This window comes from Elephas maximus, chromosome 6, assembly GCF_024166365.1.
Source record: "Elephas maximus indicus isolate mEleMax1 chromosome 6, mEleMax1 primary haplotype, whole genome shotgun sequence".
NCBI classification, from domain to species: domain Eukaryota; kingdom Metazoa; phylum Chordata; class Mammalia; order Proboscidea; family Elephantidae; genus Elephas; species Elephas maximus.
Window position 1 is genome coordinate 49,966,486 of NC_064824.1, and position 16,842 is coordinate 49,983,327.

The 16,842-nt window shown below is 36.4% G+C and overlaps 1 protein-coding gene across 1 annotated transcript in view; it reads left to right on the top strand.

The window, feature by feature from the left end:
* The window catches only part of ARL6IP6 (ADP ribosylation factor like GTPase 6 interacting protein 6), a 39,605-nt gene extending 24,697 nt beyond the window's left edge, over positions 1 to 14,908 (top strand). The window contains exon 4 of the mRNA XM_049887258.1: positions 13,913 to 14,908. Within this exon, the coding sequence (XP_049743215.1) occupies positions 13,913 to 14,006 (94 nt within the window). The 3' untranslated portion in view covers positions 14,007 to 14,908. The remainder of the gene's footprint in view (positions 1 to 13,912) is intronic.
* The last annotated feature ends 1,934 nt before the right edge of the window (positions 14,909 to 16,842 follow it).

Consider the following 16,842-nt stretch of genomic DNA (forward strand, 5'->3'; position numbering starts at 1 on the left):
ATTTTAGTAATCAAATGCTGCTGGAAACTTCACATTTCAAACTTGTGGTAGTCAAAATTTTGTAAAAGTAAGATTTTTGGTGAACTGGATATCTGAATCCAAACCTTGAATTATTGAATAATGTGTTGAGAAACTGATTTTAAATAATTTCTCTCTTTCTGTTGAGAAATGTAAAAATAGCATGTCTTCATGTCACAGCATTGTAAATTTTGGAGACTGTCTCAATTCTTCATAAATCCTCTGTTTACCTCTATTCTAACATTCAAAGATTGGAATCTCCAAGATAGGAGGACCACCCAAAAAACCAGAATCATTAGACTTGTCTTAAATTTTACAACTGAAGATTAGCCTTTCTGAGGCTAGAATGAATTGTTTTAAAAAGAATGATCTCAACTTAGAACACAAAAATTTATTATAACTCGACTGTTAGTTTTAAGTCAGGATATCTACCTCAGGTACTGCTTGAATATATTAAATATACTTGTACCAATTTCTAGAATGAGGTAGATTAGAAGACATAGTTGAACGTCCACCTGATAGAACTTAGAGCATAAAGTCTCACTATATTGTAGAGAAGTTCGACATTTGGTATCTTTTCTCTTTAAATGCATCATTGGTTGTATTTATGGTTTATTTGGTGTGGAGTTCATGGTCAAAATGCAAGGAAACTACAATTATTGGTGTTACTGATTTTTAGGAATGTGCAAATGTAAAGAGTGGTGTCTTTTTACTAAAGCTTGCTTAAATGTAATCTTTAGAATTAGATTGGCAATTTACAATATTTCACAGTTAATATACAAACCAGGGGCTATCTGCTGCCTTCCTGATGCTGCTGTTCTTTCGTAGTTGGATCATTCCAAGTTATCTACCTTTGTACTTCTCTTTCAGCTACAAATGATACTTGATAAATATCCAGACACTCAATTGGAGAAAAGACCTGCTTTTGATTTAATTTAGTTTATATTTATACATAAATTAGAAGTTAGTGAGAAAGAAAAGGGAACAAATTGATTGTTGTTTGAATTACTTTTTGGTAAACTGCTTTGGGTAACTACAAACTAAAAATTAATGCATGTGATCTGATACGCTTTGCATGTGTCACTTTCTGTTAAAACATTCTGGTGTAGTTAATGGAAACGCTGGTGGCATAGTGGTTAAGTGCTACGGCTGCTGACCAAATGGTTGACAGTTCAAATCCACCAGTTGCTCCTTGGAAACTCTATGGGGCAGCTCTCTGTCCTGTAGGGTTGCTATGAGACAATGGCAAGGGGTTTGATTTTAGTTTTTTTTGGTGTAGGTAATGCTGGAGTATTTACATTTCTTGACATTTGTGTGTGAGTACATAATTGTTGTTACTGTTGTAGCAGACAACAGACAGTAGAATATTTAACAGATTTTCCTGGAAATTTCAGGATTTAGGATTGGCATTGCTGTATATAATTTATGCTTTGTACTCAATATTAGGTTTATTTTTTTATATATATGTTATTAAAGGATTTTCTCTACTTTCTTGTTCTTGACATTGGGAGGGTTTAGCTCTTCGGGAGGTAGGGCAAATCAAGTAGTAATGGGAAACGGTTATCGGTTCTTAACTCAGGCAGTAATATAAGCCTTGGAGGTCAAGTTGGGTGTGTGATTTAATATTTAAATTAGAAGTTTCTTTTCCAGGCACACTAGATTTGACATTGAGTACAATGAACTGACTCCACTACTCTTTCATAGAGCTTTTGGAGAGCTGCCCCTTTATGGAATCAGATTCTTTATTGCCATGAACTAATGAAACAGATGTCAGATAGCTAATAGTAGTAGGAGAGAAAAGCTACTGACAAAAGAGAGAGATCAAGAACTTGGCCTTGATATATGAGTATCATGAAGTTTCATTCTCTGGGGACGGTGTTTGGAACTGTCAGTTGCAATGCTGTCACTACTAATGAATATATTGATGGCACTGCACTGTGGCTTCTCAAAGTGAAGCGTTAAAATACATGCATGTCTTATAAAATATATTCTGTTATTGTTTTGAATGGAAACAAATAAATGTAACAAAATTCTGTAGGAAATCATATTAACTATTCTCAGTGACCTTGTTGTTTTCATAGAGTAATATAGCTAATGAGTTTATTTGCCTTGCATCTGTTTGCCATGGCTCTTGCTTATTGATAATTTGCAATGTGTTATGTATGGGCTGCTGAAAAGGTACAGGTGGCCATGCACAGAGCTGCACTGATAAATACCTGAGAGATAGCACTTGCCAGTTTTCTACTTGGAACCTTTTCTTTGTGTTCTCTAGCCTTTGAAATTACGAGAGGCAGCCTGGTATGTTAGAAAGGGCTTAGAAATCAAAAGAACTTCCAAATACAGGCTACACCGTATATTATCAGGAAAAATTTGAGCAAGTCACTTAGCCTTTCTGAGCCTTAATTTCCTCATCTATAAAAAAAAGAAAAAGAAAATAAAATTTTTTTTAGGGGATAAAAACAATGATATCTAGCGTTTGTCCGTTCCTCCCTTTTCCCTGTATACAGCTTACTGATGTCAATTACATCAGTCATGATGTGCAAACATCACCCATATTTGGTGCCACTTTTCCCATTTCTGTAAACAAAAAATGACTCCTACCTAGGGAGTACTTTCCCTCCACCCCTCCCCTGGTGGCCATTAATGAATGTTGTGGTGGTATGTTGTTGTGTGCCTTCGAGTCGATTCCGACTCATAGCGACCCTATAGGACAGGGTAGAACAGCCCCATAGAGTTTCCAAGGAGTACCTGGTGGATTCAAACTGCCGGCCTTTTGGTTTAGCAGTTGTAGCTCTTAACCACTATACCACCAGGGTTTCCTAATGAACATTAGCTTCTGTATATTTACTTATTCATGTCATTTCATAAAATGAGTTTTTTTTTTTTTTTTGATGATTAACTATTTTGTTCAACATAATATCCTCCAGGTTCATTCATGTTGTAAGGTGTTTCAGGAACTCATTTTTCTTTATTGCTGAGTAGTATTACATTATATGTATGTACTGCGTTTTACTTACCCATTAGTCTGTTGATGAGCACTTAGGTTGTTTCCATCTTTTTGCTATTGTGGATAGTGCTTCAGTGAACATAGGTGTGCATGTTTGTTCATGTCACTTCTGTTAGATCCCTAGGGTTTATACCTGGAAGAAGAATTGCTGGTATATAGCCTTTTTCTAGCCTCTCTCAAAAGGGGGAAAATGCAGAACAGAATATCAGATTCTTACGGACTCCAGACTTTCTGGAGCCATGAAGGCTATAACCCCTGAAATAGTTGTCCTGAGATAATTCAACCAAAAATATTCCCTGAAGTCTTCTTTAGAACAAAAAATAATTTAATTAGTAAAGAATGTTTTCCTTGAGCATTGCACTCTTTTAAGAACTATCTAGATGGTATCAAATTAACAGCAACTCAAAAGATAAGAATTTTAGGGGGCAGTTAGGTATATGTTAACGAGTGAGGAACCACTCAGAAAATGAGGGTGAGAATGGTTGCACAACTTGAAGGGTATAATCAGTGTCACTAAATTGTACATGTAGAAACTATTGAATTGGTGTATATTTCACTGTGTGTATTGTCAACAGTAAAAATTTTAAAAACTGCACAAAAACAAAGACTGGAAAGGGAATTGAGAAAATTATAAACTAAGGAACTTTGGAGTATAAAGTAAGGGGTGAATGCAGCGTATGTTGTTTTTTCCTTAACGAGAGACATAACAAAGAGGTGAAAGAAGGGATGCATTCTCTTTGAAATTCCAACCCTATTTCTGTAATAACACTGGAAAAGTTCATTGGAATACACACAATTTCACCTCTCTTTAGCAATTTCAAATAAGTAATTTTAGGACAAAAGAAGTTATATGGGTTTGTATTTCTGAAAGAAACATAAAAGGAAGTGCTTCTTAGTATTTTTTTTTTCAAAATTTGGGTTTAGGTCTTAAGAACTTTTGATTCCAGATGAAGAACTGAAAGTCACGCCAGCCAAAACTCACACAGGTTCAAATTCTTTAGGAATTTGCAGTTCCTCAGCTAGGGAGAGAAAAATAAATAAAAGGCAGCTGAGACGGATGAAGTGGGGGGGATAGATTAGTACCAACTAGCTCATCCTGCTCCCTGCTGAGCCAGTTTGACACAGAAACCAATAGCCAGTTGGTTCTTAATATAACCTTTTATTCTGGCAAGGACAGAGAGCTTCCTACCTAAAGCAAAATAAGTAGGCACTGAAGTTGTTATTTAAAATTGTAGGGATTCTATCATTAAAAACATCTCTGAAATTTGGAAATACACATGAAGGAAAGGAGATATGGGAATAAATATGGTATAAAAAAAAAACCCGTTGCGGTCAAGTCGATTCCCACTCATAACGATGCTGTAGGACAGAGAAGAACTGGCCCGTGGATTTGAACTGCTGACCTTTTGGCTAGCAGCCAAGGGCTTAATCACTGAACCAGCAGGGAATGTAGATTTTAAGAGCAGAGTTGGGTGTTATCACTCTGGTATGGAGGTTAGTCAGCCAAGGCACAGGTAAAAACAACAACCTGAGAGGTGAAAGGAGACATGCTTGAGTCTCTTGACCTGTTACATTTAAAAAGACAGTTTATATGAAACTTTTGGCAGTTGTTTATTGAATGCTTTAATTTGTGGTTCAGAAGTAAGAGTATAGTCACTTAAATTGACAGGGCCATTGAATTCATTTGAAGCTTAAATTTTAAATGTATTTTTCTGAAAAGTGAAAATTATTAAAATTTAATTGTTTTATGAAATACTTTACAAGAGACTACTAAATATTAATGTAAATATGTTGCTAAAAATTACATTTCCAGAGTACAGAATCTGGAGATAAATAGTGAAAGCCTAGGCTCTCTCTAGGGAATTATAAAGGAAGAAATGATTATGAACAGACAGGAAGAGGGTAATACCAAGCAGAAACACACACATGCTTATTTAAACCTGTAATTCTCCCATTCCTTTCTTCCATCTAGCTACTGGTGCTGTTTGTATAATGTTATTGTTTGCTTTTTTCTTTGTTTTAGATTCGGGGTGGGGTTAGGTTTAGGTGTTTTGCTTAGCAGGAAAGGAGAATTAAAGTAGCAGATCAAGACAACTTTTTTAAAAATCTCATCTGTAACTAAGCTTTCCTCTCTCTACTATATATCACACTTAAAAAGAAGATATTTAGCAAAGTGGCAGGATACAGTGGCAACACACAAAAATCAGTCGGGTTTCCATGCATCAGCAATGAGCAAGTTGAAAAGTAAATCAAGGAAATAATACCGTTTACAATAGCATCGAAAAGAATAAAATACCTAGGGATAAATTTAGCAAGAAATGTGAAAGATTTGTACGCTGAAAACTTAAAAACACTACTAAAAGAAATTTTAAAAGGCCTAAATAAATGGAAGGACATTCCGTGTTCATTGCTTGGAAAGCTTAATACAGTTATCAGCACTATTCAAAGCAATCTATAAATTCAATGTACTCCTCAAAATTCCAGCAGCCTTCTTTGCAGAAAAGGAAAAGTCAATCCTCAGATTTATATGGAAGGGTAAGGGGCCCTGAATAGCCAAAGCAATCTTGAAAAACAGGAATAAAATAGGAGGACTCACACTTTCTAATTTCAGAACATATTATAAAGCTACAGTAGTAAAACAGCCTGGTAGTCATGTAATGATAAACATATAGACCAAGGAATGGAATTCAAAGTTAAGAAATAAACCCGTACATCTATGTCAGTTGATTTTCAACAAGGATGCTAAGTCTGTCTAATGGGGAAAGGAGAATTTCTTGAATATGTGGTGCTGGGAAAACTGGATTTCTACAAGCAGAAGAATGAAGCAGGATCCATACATCACACCATTCACAAAAACTAATTCAAAATAGATCAAGGACCTAAATGTAAGAATTAAAACCATAAAAAAAACTTAAAATAGGGATATTACTATGGGACCTAGTTTGTTTTTTAGTAAAGCAAAAAGTAAGATTTTATTCAGCATATGTTCCAAGAGGCAAAAGTAGGAAATGGACAAGCCTGTTGCCAGAGCCATGTCTGTCTGGGTCCAAAGAATATTACAGAATTTGCAAAAGTGAGAAAACGGACAAGCATGCTGCCAGAGCCATGCTTGTCCAAGCCTGAGGAATGCTACAGAATCATCAGTATATATTAACATTACAAATGGGTAACACTGAAAGTTTCAACTTTTCACAGTTGGCTAAAAACTGCCGAATCACTGTGATTCTACATTTTGAATTGTCTTTCTTAATAATCATTGGTACAGGTTTCAGTAACAGGAGAGTCTTCATTGGTCCAATAAATCTTACTATTCATTAAATGCTAAAAGAAAGATAAGAGTGGAAAGTATGCAGGCCTTTTGTGCTGTTTATGATTTGTTTGTGTGGAAGTTTCCCTAAAAGATGTTTTCCAAGATTGTCCTAGTTAGTGGGACCTAGTTTTTAACAATGAATTCTTAGATACAACATTGAAGGCATGAGCAGCAAAAGAAAAAATAGATAAATGGGACCTCATAAAAATTAAAAGCATTTGTTCATCAAAGGACTTTATCAACAAAGAGACAACCTACAGACTGGGAGGAAATTTGAGGGAACCATATATCTGATAAGGGTTTAATACCCAGAATATATGAAGAGTTCCTACAACTTAACAACAACAAAAAAACCCAGTTGAAAAATGTACAAAAGGCTTGAATGTATAAAAGACTTCACCGGAGAGAATATACAAATGGCCAACAAGCACATGAAAAGATGCTTAATGTTACTAGCTATTTAACCAAAACCCACTGCTGTGGAATCGATTCTGACTCAATAGTGACCCTATAGGACAAAGTAGAACTGACCCCCCCACTCCATGGGGTTTCCAAGGCTATAAATCTTTATGGAAGTAGACTACACATCTTTGTCCTGTGGAGCAGCTGGTGAGTTTGAAGTATCGACCTTTCAGTTAGCAGCTGAGCACTTTAACCATTGTGCCACCAGGGCTCCTCCATTAGCCATTGTTGTTGTTAGGTGCCATCAAGTCAGTTCCGACATTAGCCGTTAGGGAGATGCAAATCAAAACCACAAGGAGACTAGAATGGTTTAAATTAATAAAACGAAATAGCAGGTGTTCGTGAGGATGTGGAGAAACTGGAACCCTCATCCATTGCTGGTGGGAATGCGAAATGTTATAGTTGCTGCAGAAAACAGTTTGGTGGTTTCTCAGTAAGTGGAACAAAGAACTACCATATGACCCAGCAGTCACAATCCTAGGTATGTACCCAAAAGAATTTGAAAGCAGGAACACAAATAGAAATTTGTACACCAGTGTTCATTGCAGCATTATTCACAGTAGCCAAAGTTTGAAAACAACTGAAATGTCCATCAACAGATGAATGGATAAACAAAATGTGGTGTGTGTGTGTGTGTGTGTATGTATGTGTGTATTATTGAGTGTTACTCAACCATAAAGACAAATGAAGTGATACATGCCACGTGGATGAACCTTGAAAACATTATGCTGAGTGAAGTAAGTCAGTCACAGAATGACTAATACTGTATGATTGCACTTACATGAAGTAGACATATAGGTGATAACCAGGGATGGGGGGGAGGGGAAGCTATTGCTTAGTGGCCACTGAGTTCCTGTTAATGGTGGTGGAGTAATTTGGAAAAGGATAGTGATAATGTTTACACAACATGATGAATATAATGTCGCTGAGTTATATGTTGAAGTTGTTGAATTGGCAAATGTTTTATTATGTATATTTTTACCACAATAAAGAAAGGTGATATTAATGTTGCTGAGTGTGCCATCAAGTCAATTATGACTCATGGCAACCCTATACGACAGAGTAGAACCGCCCCATAGAGTTTTCTAGGCCATATCCTTATGTGAGCAGATTGTCAGGTCTTTTCACCCGTGGGTTGGCTGATGGGTTTAAACTTCCTACCCTTTGGTTAGCAGCCAGGAGCTGAACTATTGCACCAATACTTATTGGTCATGTCTTTTCATATGCCAGATACCTGATACTCATAACAATTTTATAAGAATAGGCTCTATCGTTGTTTCTATTTTACACAGGCAGGAATAGAGATCAAGCAATGTTTCTAGTGTCATACCCCTTGTAAGTGGCAGAACTGGCACTCAAACCCATGTCGGTCTAACTACAGAGCTTGAACTCTTAACGACTAACAGAGACCATATAAGTACTTCATCGCAGGATTTTTTTTTTTTTATTGGAGAGAAATTCTTTAGAACCAGAACAATACAGTACCTTTTCGTGAGTCATATTCTAAGTCATCGTAGTAGTTCTAACAAGCCTTTCTTTGTAATGGTATTTTTTTATTCTTATTGAACATAATTCACAGTTCTTTCCCTTTTTACTTCAGAAATGTATTACATGGGAAAAGAATTTTATATTGGCATAAGAAAATCCACATTTAGGAATCATAACATTTAAGAAACATTTTGGTTTTGTCATTGAAGTCTCTGTGTATTTTTCTACTTATTATTTTTATATGGCCAAATGAATAGTTCTTATAATTTTGAGTTAGTCAATCAAGGAAATTCATCAATATAATGAAAATTGATAAAGATATAATTTAACACACTAACGCAGAATTATCAGAATTGGCTATTCATTTGACCATGTAAAAAATAAGTAGAAAAACATGTATGTCGTTATACTCCATGCATCATTGTTCAGTTTAAGTACACGTAATGCCAAACAGTAGTATATTGTAATAAAGAGAAAAAAACTGTGCATAGGTATGTAATCTCTTTGAAGTGTTTTTACTTACTCTGTCTCTGCTACCTGGAATAGTCATAGAACTTTAGAACTGAAGGGGACCTTAAGTTCATCCAGTCCAGCTGTTCACTTGATAAGCACGAAACAAGTATGAGTTTTCACTTCTGGCTTTGTCCTTTTTCCTTTACACCATGATATTCCACTTTTGCCTGCCAGTCCATGGCTACATCTTTTAGACCTGGGTCAAAACTTACATCCTTAAGGAAGCTTGACTTTGTTGACGTTATTTCTTTGCTCGGTTATACATCCAGTTAGTACAAAAACATTTTGAGTAAAGCAATGTTTTAGGAAAATTAATCTACAGTGTATATAGTTGTAGTGAAAGAACATGAGCAGTTTGGGAAGAATGTTACCATGATTTGGTTTTCTCAATCATATTCATATATGCAAATAATTGTAGCCACATCTCCATAAATAGTCATGCCATTTCAAAAATTCCTTAAGCCTTTTTCAGAGACCTTGTAAATTTTGAATTAAAATGAAAGGTGTTCAAAGTTTAACATTTCCATTATATTTCTCTGAGACCATAGGGTTTGTTTTCTTGTGTTTTTTTCAACCTTATTTAGTAGTGGAATCCAGATTAGAAATCCATATGACATGACAAAGAAAATCAGACCAGCTTGTCAGAGCCAGGATATTATCTCCCCACTCTTGTGGGTTTGACAGTACTAATACTAAATACTGTACTTGTATTTACTCTGGATGTAAAGTTTTTATTTGGGATCTGATCAAGTTTCCAGTTTCGGACTTTATTACATAGGACTTAAGAAATTATGCTAATTTTGTTTTACCTATCTAAATTACGTAACAGAGGAAAGTCCTCCCCCTGGTCAGTTTATCATTCTTCTGAGATTAGATCCCTTACTTAATGAAATTATAGAAGAACTAACAAACAAAAATTGCATATACTGTACTCAGTCCTTCCAAACCTCTTCACCTGTTTTATGTTGCCATTTGCCTAGTAGTGTGTGCCTGTTTCATATGAAAAGGTTATGAATTACTTGCAACAATAAGAACCATTTTGGAATCAATAGTAGAGTCAGTGATCAAACTATGAATAAAGCAATATACAGTAAATGCCTTGGACCAGTAAGATTTTGATTTTCAGTTTGCGTGAGACCAGTATTGCCTTATTTTTACACACACACACACACAAAGTTTAAAAAGGAAAAATGTTGTAATACATCATGTCTTAGTTATCTAGTGCTGCTGTAGCAGAAATACCACAAGTGGATGGCTTTAACAAAGAGAAATTTATTCTCTCACAGTCTAGTAGGCTACAAGTCCAAATTCAGGGTGCTGACTCCAGGGGAAGTCTTTCTGTCTCTCATGGCTCTGAAGGAAGGTCCTTGTCATCAGTCTTCCCTTCGTCTGGGAGCATCTGAGTGCAGGAACCTCAGGTCCAAAGGATGCGCTCTGCTCCTGGCACTGCTTTCTTGGTGGTATTAGGTCCCTACATTTCTCTGCCGGCTTCTCTCTTTTCAAGAGATTGGTTTAAGACACAAGCTAATCTTGTAGATTGAGTCCTGCCTTACTAATGTAATAGCAGCTAATCCCACTTCATTAATGTCATAGAGGTAGGATTTCCAACACATAGGAAAATCGCATCAGATGACAAGATGGTGGATAATCACACGATACTGGGAATCATAGACTAACCAAGTTGACAGACATTTTTGGGGGGGAACACGGTTCAGTCCATGACAGACCACAAGTATCTTCTGAGCCTCGTGCATAGTGACATTGAGAGTGAATTTACCAGGAACCTTTAAACACTAGAATTGCAGATAGGTCTCTCTATTAAGCTTAAAATATGAGATTAGTATTGTATTTCATTATATGCAGTGGAACTTGGAGGATCATAAGTGAGATACAGGTGGTAGAGCCAATGCTCTAGAGCATTTATTGTGACTGAAATGCATTTACTTTACCTGCTTTGTAAAAGTCACTGAGCGTTTGAGTATGTACAGCTCAGTAAAATTCAATTATATGAGCATTGTAGTAGTTAAAACTTCCTAAAGTTTAGGAAACTGTACTTCAGAGGTTTTTCTACTTTTGTGGGTGTGGGAGGGTCACATACTAGTAAAACAGAATAATAACTTTGGAAATTCTGTTCCATGGTTAACTTCATTTTGTATTAATTTAAATGTTTCCCAGATCATTAGTGTGTTTTTATAATGGATGATGATGCTGACTGTTCAATTTTATCATTAGGCTAATGTTCACTAATCAATATGTTTGAGGAATTTTCTATTTTAGTGTGTACTGGGTAGTATAGCTATGTAGATTAGCCCTTAATGGCAGTTGGGAAGCATCTTTAAACTAGCCCCTAGGTGAATGACAATTGAGTGGAGAGACTAAATAACAACTCCATTGACCAGAATAGGGGGCCAGCAGGAAACATCCGGGTCTTCTGTAGCCCCAGGTGGGACGAAAAGGAGTTGTTCTTTGGAGAGTATGCCTTCTTCACTCTCTGCCACAGATTTTGTGGGACTGGAGTCAGTATTACGAGATTCTCTTCAAGTGTTAATTCACATCTAAGCACTTCCTGACTTTGGCCTCTCCTCAGGTAAGCAGGAGAGAATATGGGCATTTTGACTCTCTCATTCCAGTACCCTTTTGCTTATGACTTTAAGCTCTTCTGTCAGTGTACCTCCCTACATGTCCTCACTTCAGCTGCTTCAGTGAGGAGAGGATTTTATTCTGCCTCCTGACATCGTTTGGACATGACTTTGTCTTCCTTTTAGTATGTTTCATTCTCAGTGGCGTTACTAGAGAGGTACCGGGGGGTATAGACTGTACTGGGTGATAATATCAGAGGAAATGACGCCAAATGACTTATCAAATTTTTGTACAGTGTATCAGCAGAAATTTATTATTTTTTATAAAAATATCCCTGTAGTTATAACAAAAACATTTTTTGTAAGCCCAGCTTACATGTATCAATGTACCTACAAGGCTAAAACAATACTAATTTACTTTCAGAATGAGTATCCTACTGCACTCTGGCTAGAGCTGTCATTATTATGCAATTACAGTGATGTTTTGAATCCCATGGTTTCTTCTGCCTGCGCTACAAGCCTGCACTATTGTTTTTGTTGTTCCCAGTGTTTCTATAGCTGCTGGTTTTGTCAAATTGTCTGGTGTTTTAGGTGTAATATTGTGGCAGTTAGTATTTGTGAACCTATACCAATAACTTATTTGAGAATGAAGTAGTAGTTAAAGGAAAAGAAGAAAAATCAAAAAAAGCTTCTGCTCGCTTACTAATAATGTAGCTCAACGTACTTCAGTGTAGAAAGATTTTACAAAACAATTTTGTTGTTAGTATTCATGATCTAGGAAATATTACATTTAAGCAACTTACAACTATATCCCATTATTATGTGATTAAAATTGATAACATTACTGAGGATTCTGTATGATCTGGTACAGGAGAGGTCCTTGGGGAGTGACCACCATGAGTTACCACACTGGGTGACGCCAACCCTCGTGATGCCACTGCTCATCCTTATCTATTAAGATAAGAAATAGTGTTATTTCAGTACAGTTAGTAGGACAAATATTCAAAAAGAAAAGGTAGTAAAATTGTTACAAGATACAGGGACCAAATGTCAGGGAAAATCTGTACGTAAAGTTCTTCAGCTAGTCAGTGTTCATTTACCAAAAAAAACCCCAAACTCATTGCTGTGAAGTCAGTTCCAACTCACAGCAGCCCTGTCTGGCGGTACCGTGGTTAAGTGCTCTGCTGCTAATTGAAAGGTTGGTAGTTCGAACCCACTAGTCACTCCGCAGGACAAAGATGTGGCAGCCTGCTTCTGTAAAGATTACAGCCCTGGAAACCCTATGAGGCAGTTCTAGTCTGTCCTTCAGGGCCCACGTGAGTCAGAATTGAGTCTATGGCAACAGGTTTGGTTTTTGGTTAACCTTTCAGAAGCAGATTGCCACATCTTTCTCCCGAGTAGAGGTTCGAACTGCTGTGACCTCTCAGTTAGAAGCCCAGCACCTGATCATTGTGCCGCAAGGGCACCTTAGTGCTTATGTTGTTGTTGTTGTTAGGTGCCGTCGAGTCAGTTCCAACTCATTGCGACCCTATGCACAACAGAATGAAACACTGCCCGGTCCTGAGCCCTCCTTACAACCGTTGTTATGCTTGAGCTCGTTGTTGGCAGCCACTGTGTCAGTCCACCTGAGGGTCTTCCTCTTTTCCGCAGACTGTGTACTCTGTCACGCATGATGTCTTTCTCCAGGGACTGAAGTTAGTTAGTGCTTATAGTAATCGTAAAAGGAGAGATGTTTCTTTGCTGATGCTTAGGAAGGCAGCCTGTTGTTTTATTTATTTCGTTGAAAGCCGCTTTCGTTAAATAGTCTATTCAGTTGAGAACTGAAATGTCTATTAAAAAAACATACCTGATTTACCAATCACATATGGGCTTGTACTGTTTATAATGGTCAAAGAAAAAGAGTTCCTTCACCTAATCTAAAAATGGTAAAAACAAGACAAATGCCTGAAATGATACATGTTTTAAGTTAGAGCTAAGTGGGAACAACACAGTAGGGCAACAGAGAATGCTACTTAATGAAGGAACATGCTACTGATTCAACAAAGTTTATGTCTTAGAATTAGGTTATGGCTATACACAGTGACTATGGAACATTGTGCTCTGAGTCAAGAAATTGAAACAATTGTGTTTGACAACTAGGACAGTTTTTGACAGGACTTAAGATCTATTACTAATTCTGCAAATGTCCAGTATTCTTTTTTAACTTGAGAAACATATTCCCAGATTGTAAGTATTTTAAAAAGGAGCCCTGGTGGCACAGTGGTTAATGTGCTTGGCTATTAACCAGAAGGTTGGTGGTTTGAACCCACTAGCTACTCCATGGGAGAAAAATGTGGCAGTCTGCTTCTGTTAAGATTTACAGCCTTGGAAACCCTATAGGGCAGTTCTATTCTGTCCTATAGGGTCACTGCAAGTCAGAATTGTCGGCCGTAGGGTGTTTTTTGTTTTTGTTTTTTTAAGAATTTTAAATAACCTGATGGTGTTTCTATTTATACTAAATGACATTTTCCTTTTTGTTTTGTTTTTCCCTCCTAGGAGACTGACTGGACATTCTTTCCACATGGGCTATAGCATGGCGATTTTGAATGGCATTGTAGCTGCTCTTACTGTAGCATGGTGTCTCATGTAAACCCACACTGGAGCAATATTGTTGGCAAAACTTAGTCATGATTGTTTTGTAATAACAGAGAATATCATCATTGCCTGCTCAGAGGACTTATAAACCTACTGTTCATAATGGGGTTCATATACGTGTCATAATCATCACTGTTTATGGAGGACCTTTTTCAAGCATGGTTCTGGAACCTAGGCATTGGAAATATCTGAATATTAAGTTTCAAGTACATTCTTAAAAGTGTAAGATGTTTACCTCATCTTTTTACTTTTGTATGTATAATTATTACAACTTGAGGGGAAAATGTAATGGAAATCAAACTTGAAAACTTGAATACAGGACAATGCCTACCTTTCATGTATATAGTCCATTTTTGCTAAGAAATACTGACCTTGCTGTTTAACTGAGATAGAAATATTTCTTATTTATACATTATATTGTGAAAGCAAATAATGCCTACTAATTTGACATTTATAGTAGCTAATTTTAATCTGAATATTTAGTTTTCGATATTCACGTATTCACTAGAAGGTGCATTTATATTTTTTATGGGGCATACTTATGTTTGGGGCATTTTTCTGTACATATTTTCCTACTACAAACTGAATTTATATGTTTTTAAAATTGCTTCACGTAGACAAATGCTATTTTTTTAACTGGTGCAAACTTAATACCCGCTTTTTTTTTTAACAAGTTTTTGTCTTATAAAAAAAACAAAAAAGCACATTGATCTGAGTTTAAAATCAAGCTTATTTCTAAGAAGAAATGACTGAAAAAGATAAATTATTTAAGTCATTAAATTATTGAGAAAGTTGAAGCTGTTCACTCTCTGTTTCCACAATTCCAAATATTTATCCTGGTGTACATATGGTTATTTTAACAGAACTTGTATAATTTTGTTTTTAATAAACATAAACCTGAAGTTTTTATATGTAGAAATGCTTGAACTAGTTTTTTTGTTTGATCTCAAAAATTTAGTTAACCAAAGTAGAAAAAGTATTTTGGTACGCACGCGCACACGCACACGCACACACACACGCACACACTGTTTTTACACAAATAACACGCACCTTTTACATTTGTTTGCCAACTGTGCTAACCCCCCACAAGGTATTTTCATAAGCGCCATTATACCATTGTTTTTTACATGTCGTTGTAAAAAAACATTAGCATAGCATACTTACAGAAATACCTTGTGGGGGAAGTTGCCGTTGGCAAGCAAACATAGAAAGTGCACGTTATTTGCATAAAAATACTGTATATACATACACACATACATGTATGTATATATATGCATGTGTGTGTATATGTAGTTTTATAACTTTTTGACTTAAATGTTCTATTTTCTTAGTAATTTAGTAATTAAGCCTTAATCCCACATTTTTACTAAGTAACTTTAGTTAGGTGTTTAGAAAATCACCTCAATTTTACAAAGATAGACTTTTTTACATAGCTTTTCCCTGGCCATAGAAAAACTTATATTAGGAAGGCATTGTGTAGCCAAACTGCATACTCAAACTAAGTGGGAGAAGGATATGTGCAGTGTGTTCCCCTCTTACCCACTGAGTGTTGGTACTGAGTACGTGATTTAATGAGCTTTCTAAAAAGCCTAACATTTTTTTACTGTTCAAAAATCTTTGGTTAGAAATAACAAATGCTGCTCCAATTTAAGTTAAATTATCTATTAGTTTAGACTAATACACACATATAAAATATCAATCTCACAACTTAAGTATTCCTTAATACTTAAGAATGGTTCTTACAGTGAATCTGTTTTCACACACAGACACACCAACTCCAAAAGACTCTTCCATTGCAAAATAATAAAATCAATTTTTCTTCTATCAATCCAAGCCCATATTTGGATAGCTTCTTCCAGAGTCTTTGTGTCGAATGACTAAGAAATACAGTAGAACCTCTATATGTACACATAAGATTATCCAAAAACCAAACCCATTGCCATCGAGTTGATTCTGACTCATTGCGAGCCTATAGGACAGAGTAGAGCTGCCCCTTAGGGTTTCCAAGAAGTGGCTAGTGGATTCAAACTGCTGACCTTTTTGATTAGCAGCCAAGCTCTTAACCACTGTGGCACCAGGGTTCCATAAGATATTTTTTGTTGTTGTTAGATGCCATCAAGTCGGTTCCAATTCGTAGTGACCCTATGTACAACAGAACCCTGCACCATCCTCACAATCATTGTTATGCTTGAGCTTATTGTTGAAGCCACTGTGTCAATCCATCTTGTTGAGGGTCTTCCTCTTTTTTGCTGACCCTCTACCATGCATGATGTCCTTCTCCAGGGACTGGTCCCTCCTGATAACATGCCCACAGCGTGTGAGATAATAGTCTCGCCATAAGATATTATGGTAACCCTATTTCTTCTGGACTAGCACTCCCCTCCTTTGGGAAATTTCTCCCCTTTCCCCAGTCTAACAGGGTTTTAAATATCAACAATTGTAATTCTATAAGCAGAGTAACTAAGGATAGGTACCTAACCGAAGCTGGGCCAATCCTAATTTCTCATCTCATACGTATATTTATATATGAGTCACAGTGATTGAAACAAATAGAGGCATGACTCAGCCTAGTCTCATAATTTTTCAACTTGAAATTAAGAGAAGATACTATTTGAAGCTGAGGAGATACAAGCCCAGGAGGTACTGGTAGCCATACTTCAAACAAGCTCAGTGGGAAAGAATAACGCTGACATGGACACCGCTAATGACATTCTTGTAATTTTTCAGCCTATGCCGTTCACATTGGCTTTTGTCATTTGCAACAACGGAGTGAAGGTGAGTTTGCCCAGCAGCTGGAATCCATCTCTATTATGATTCTAACTCAGATGATC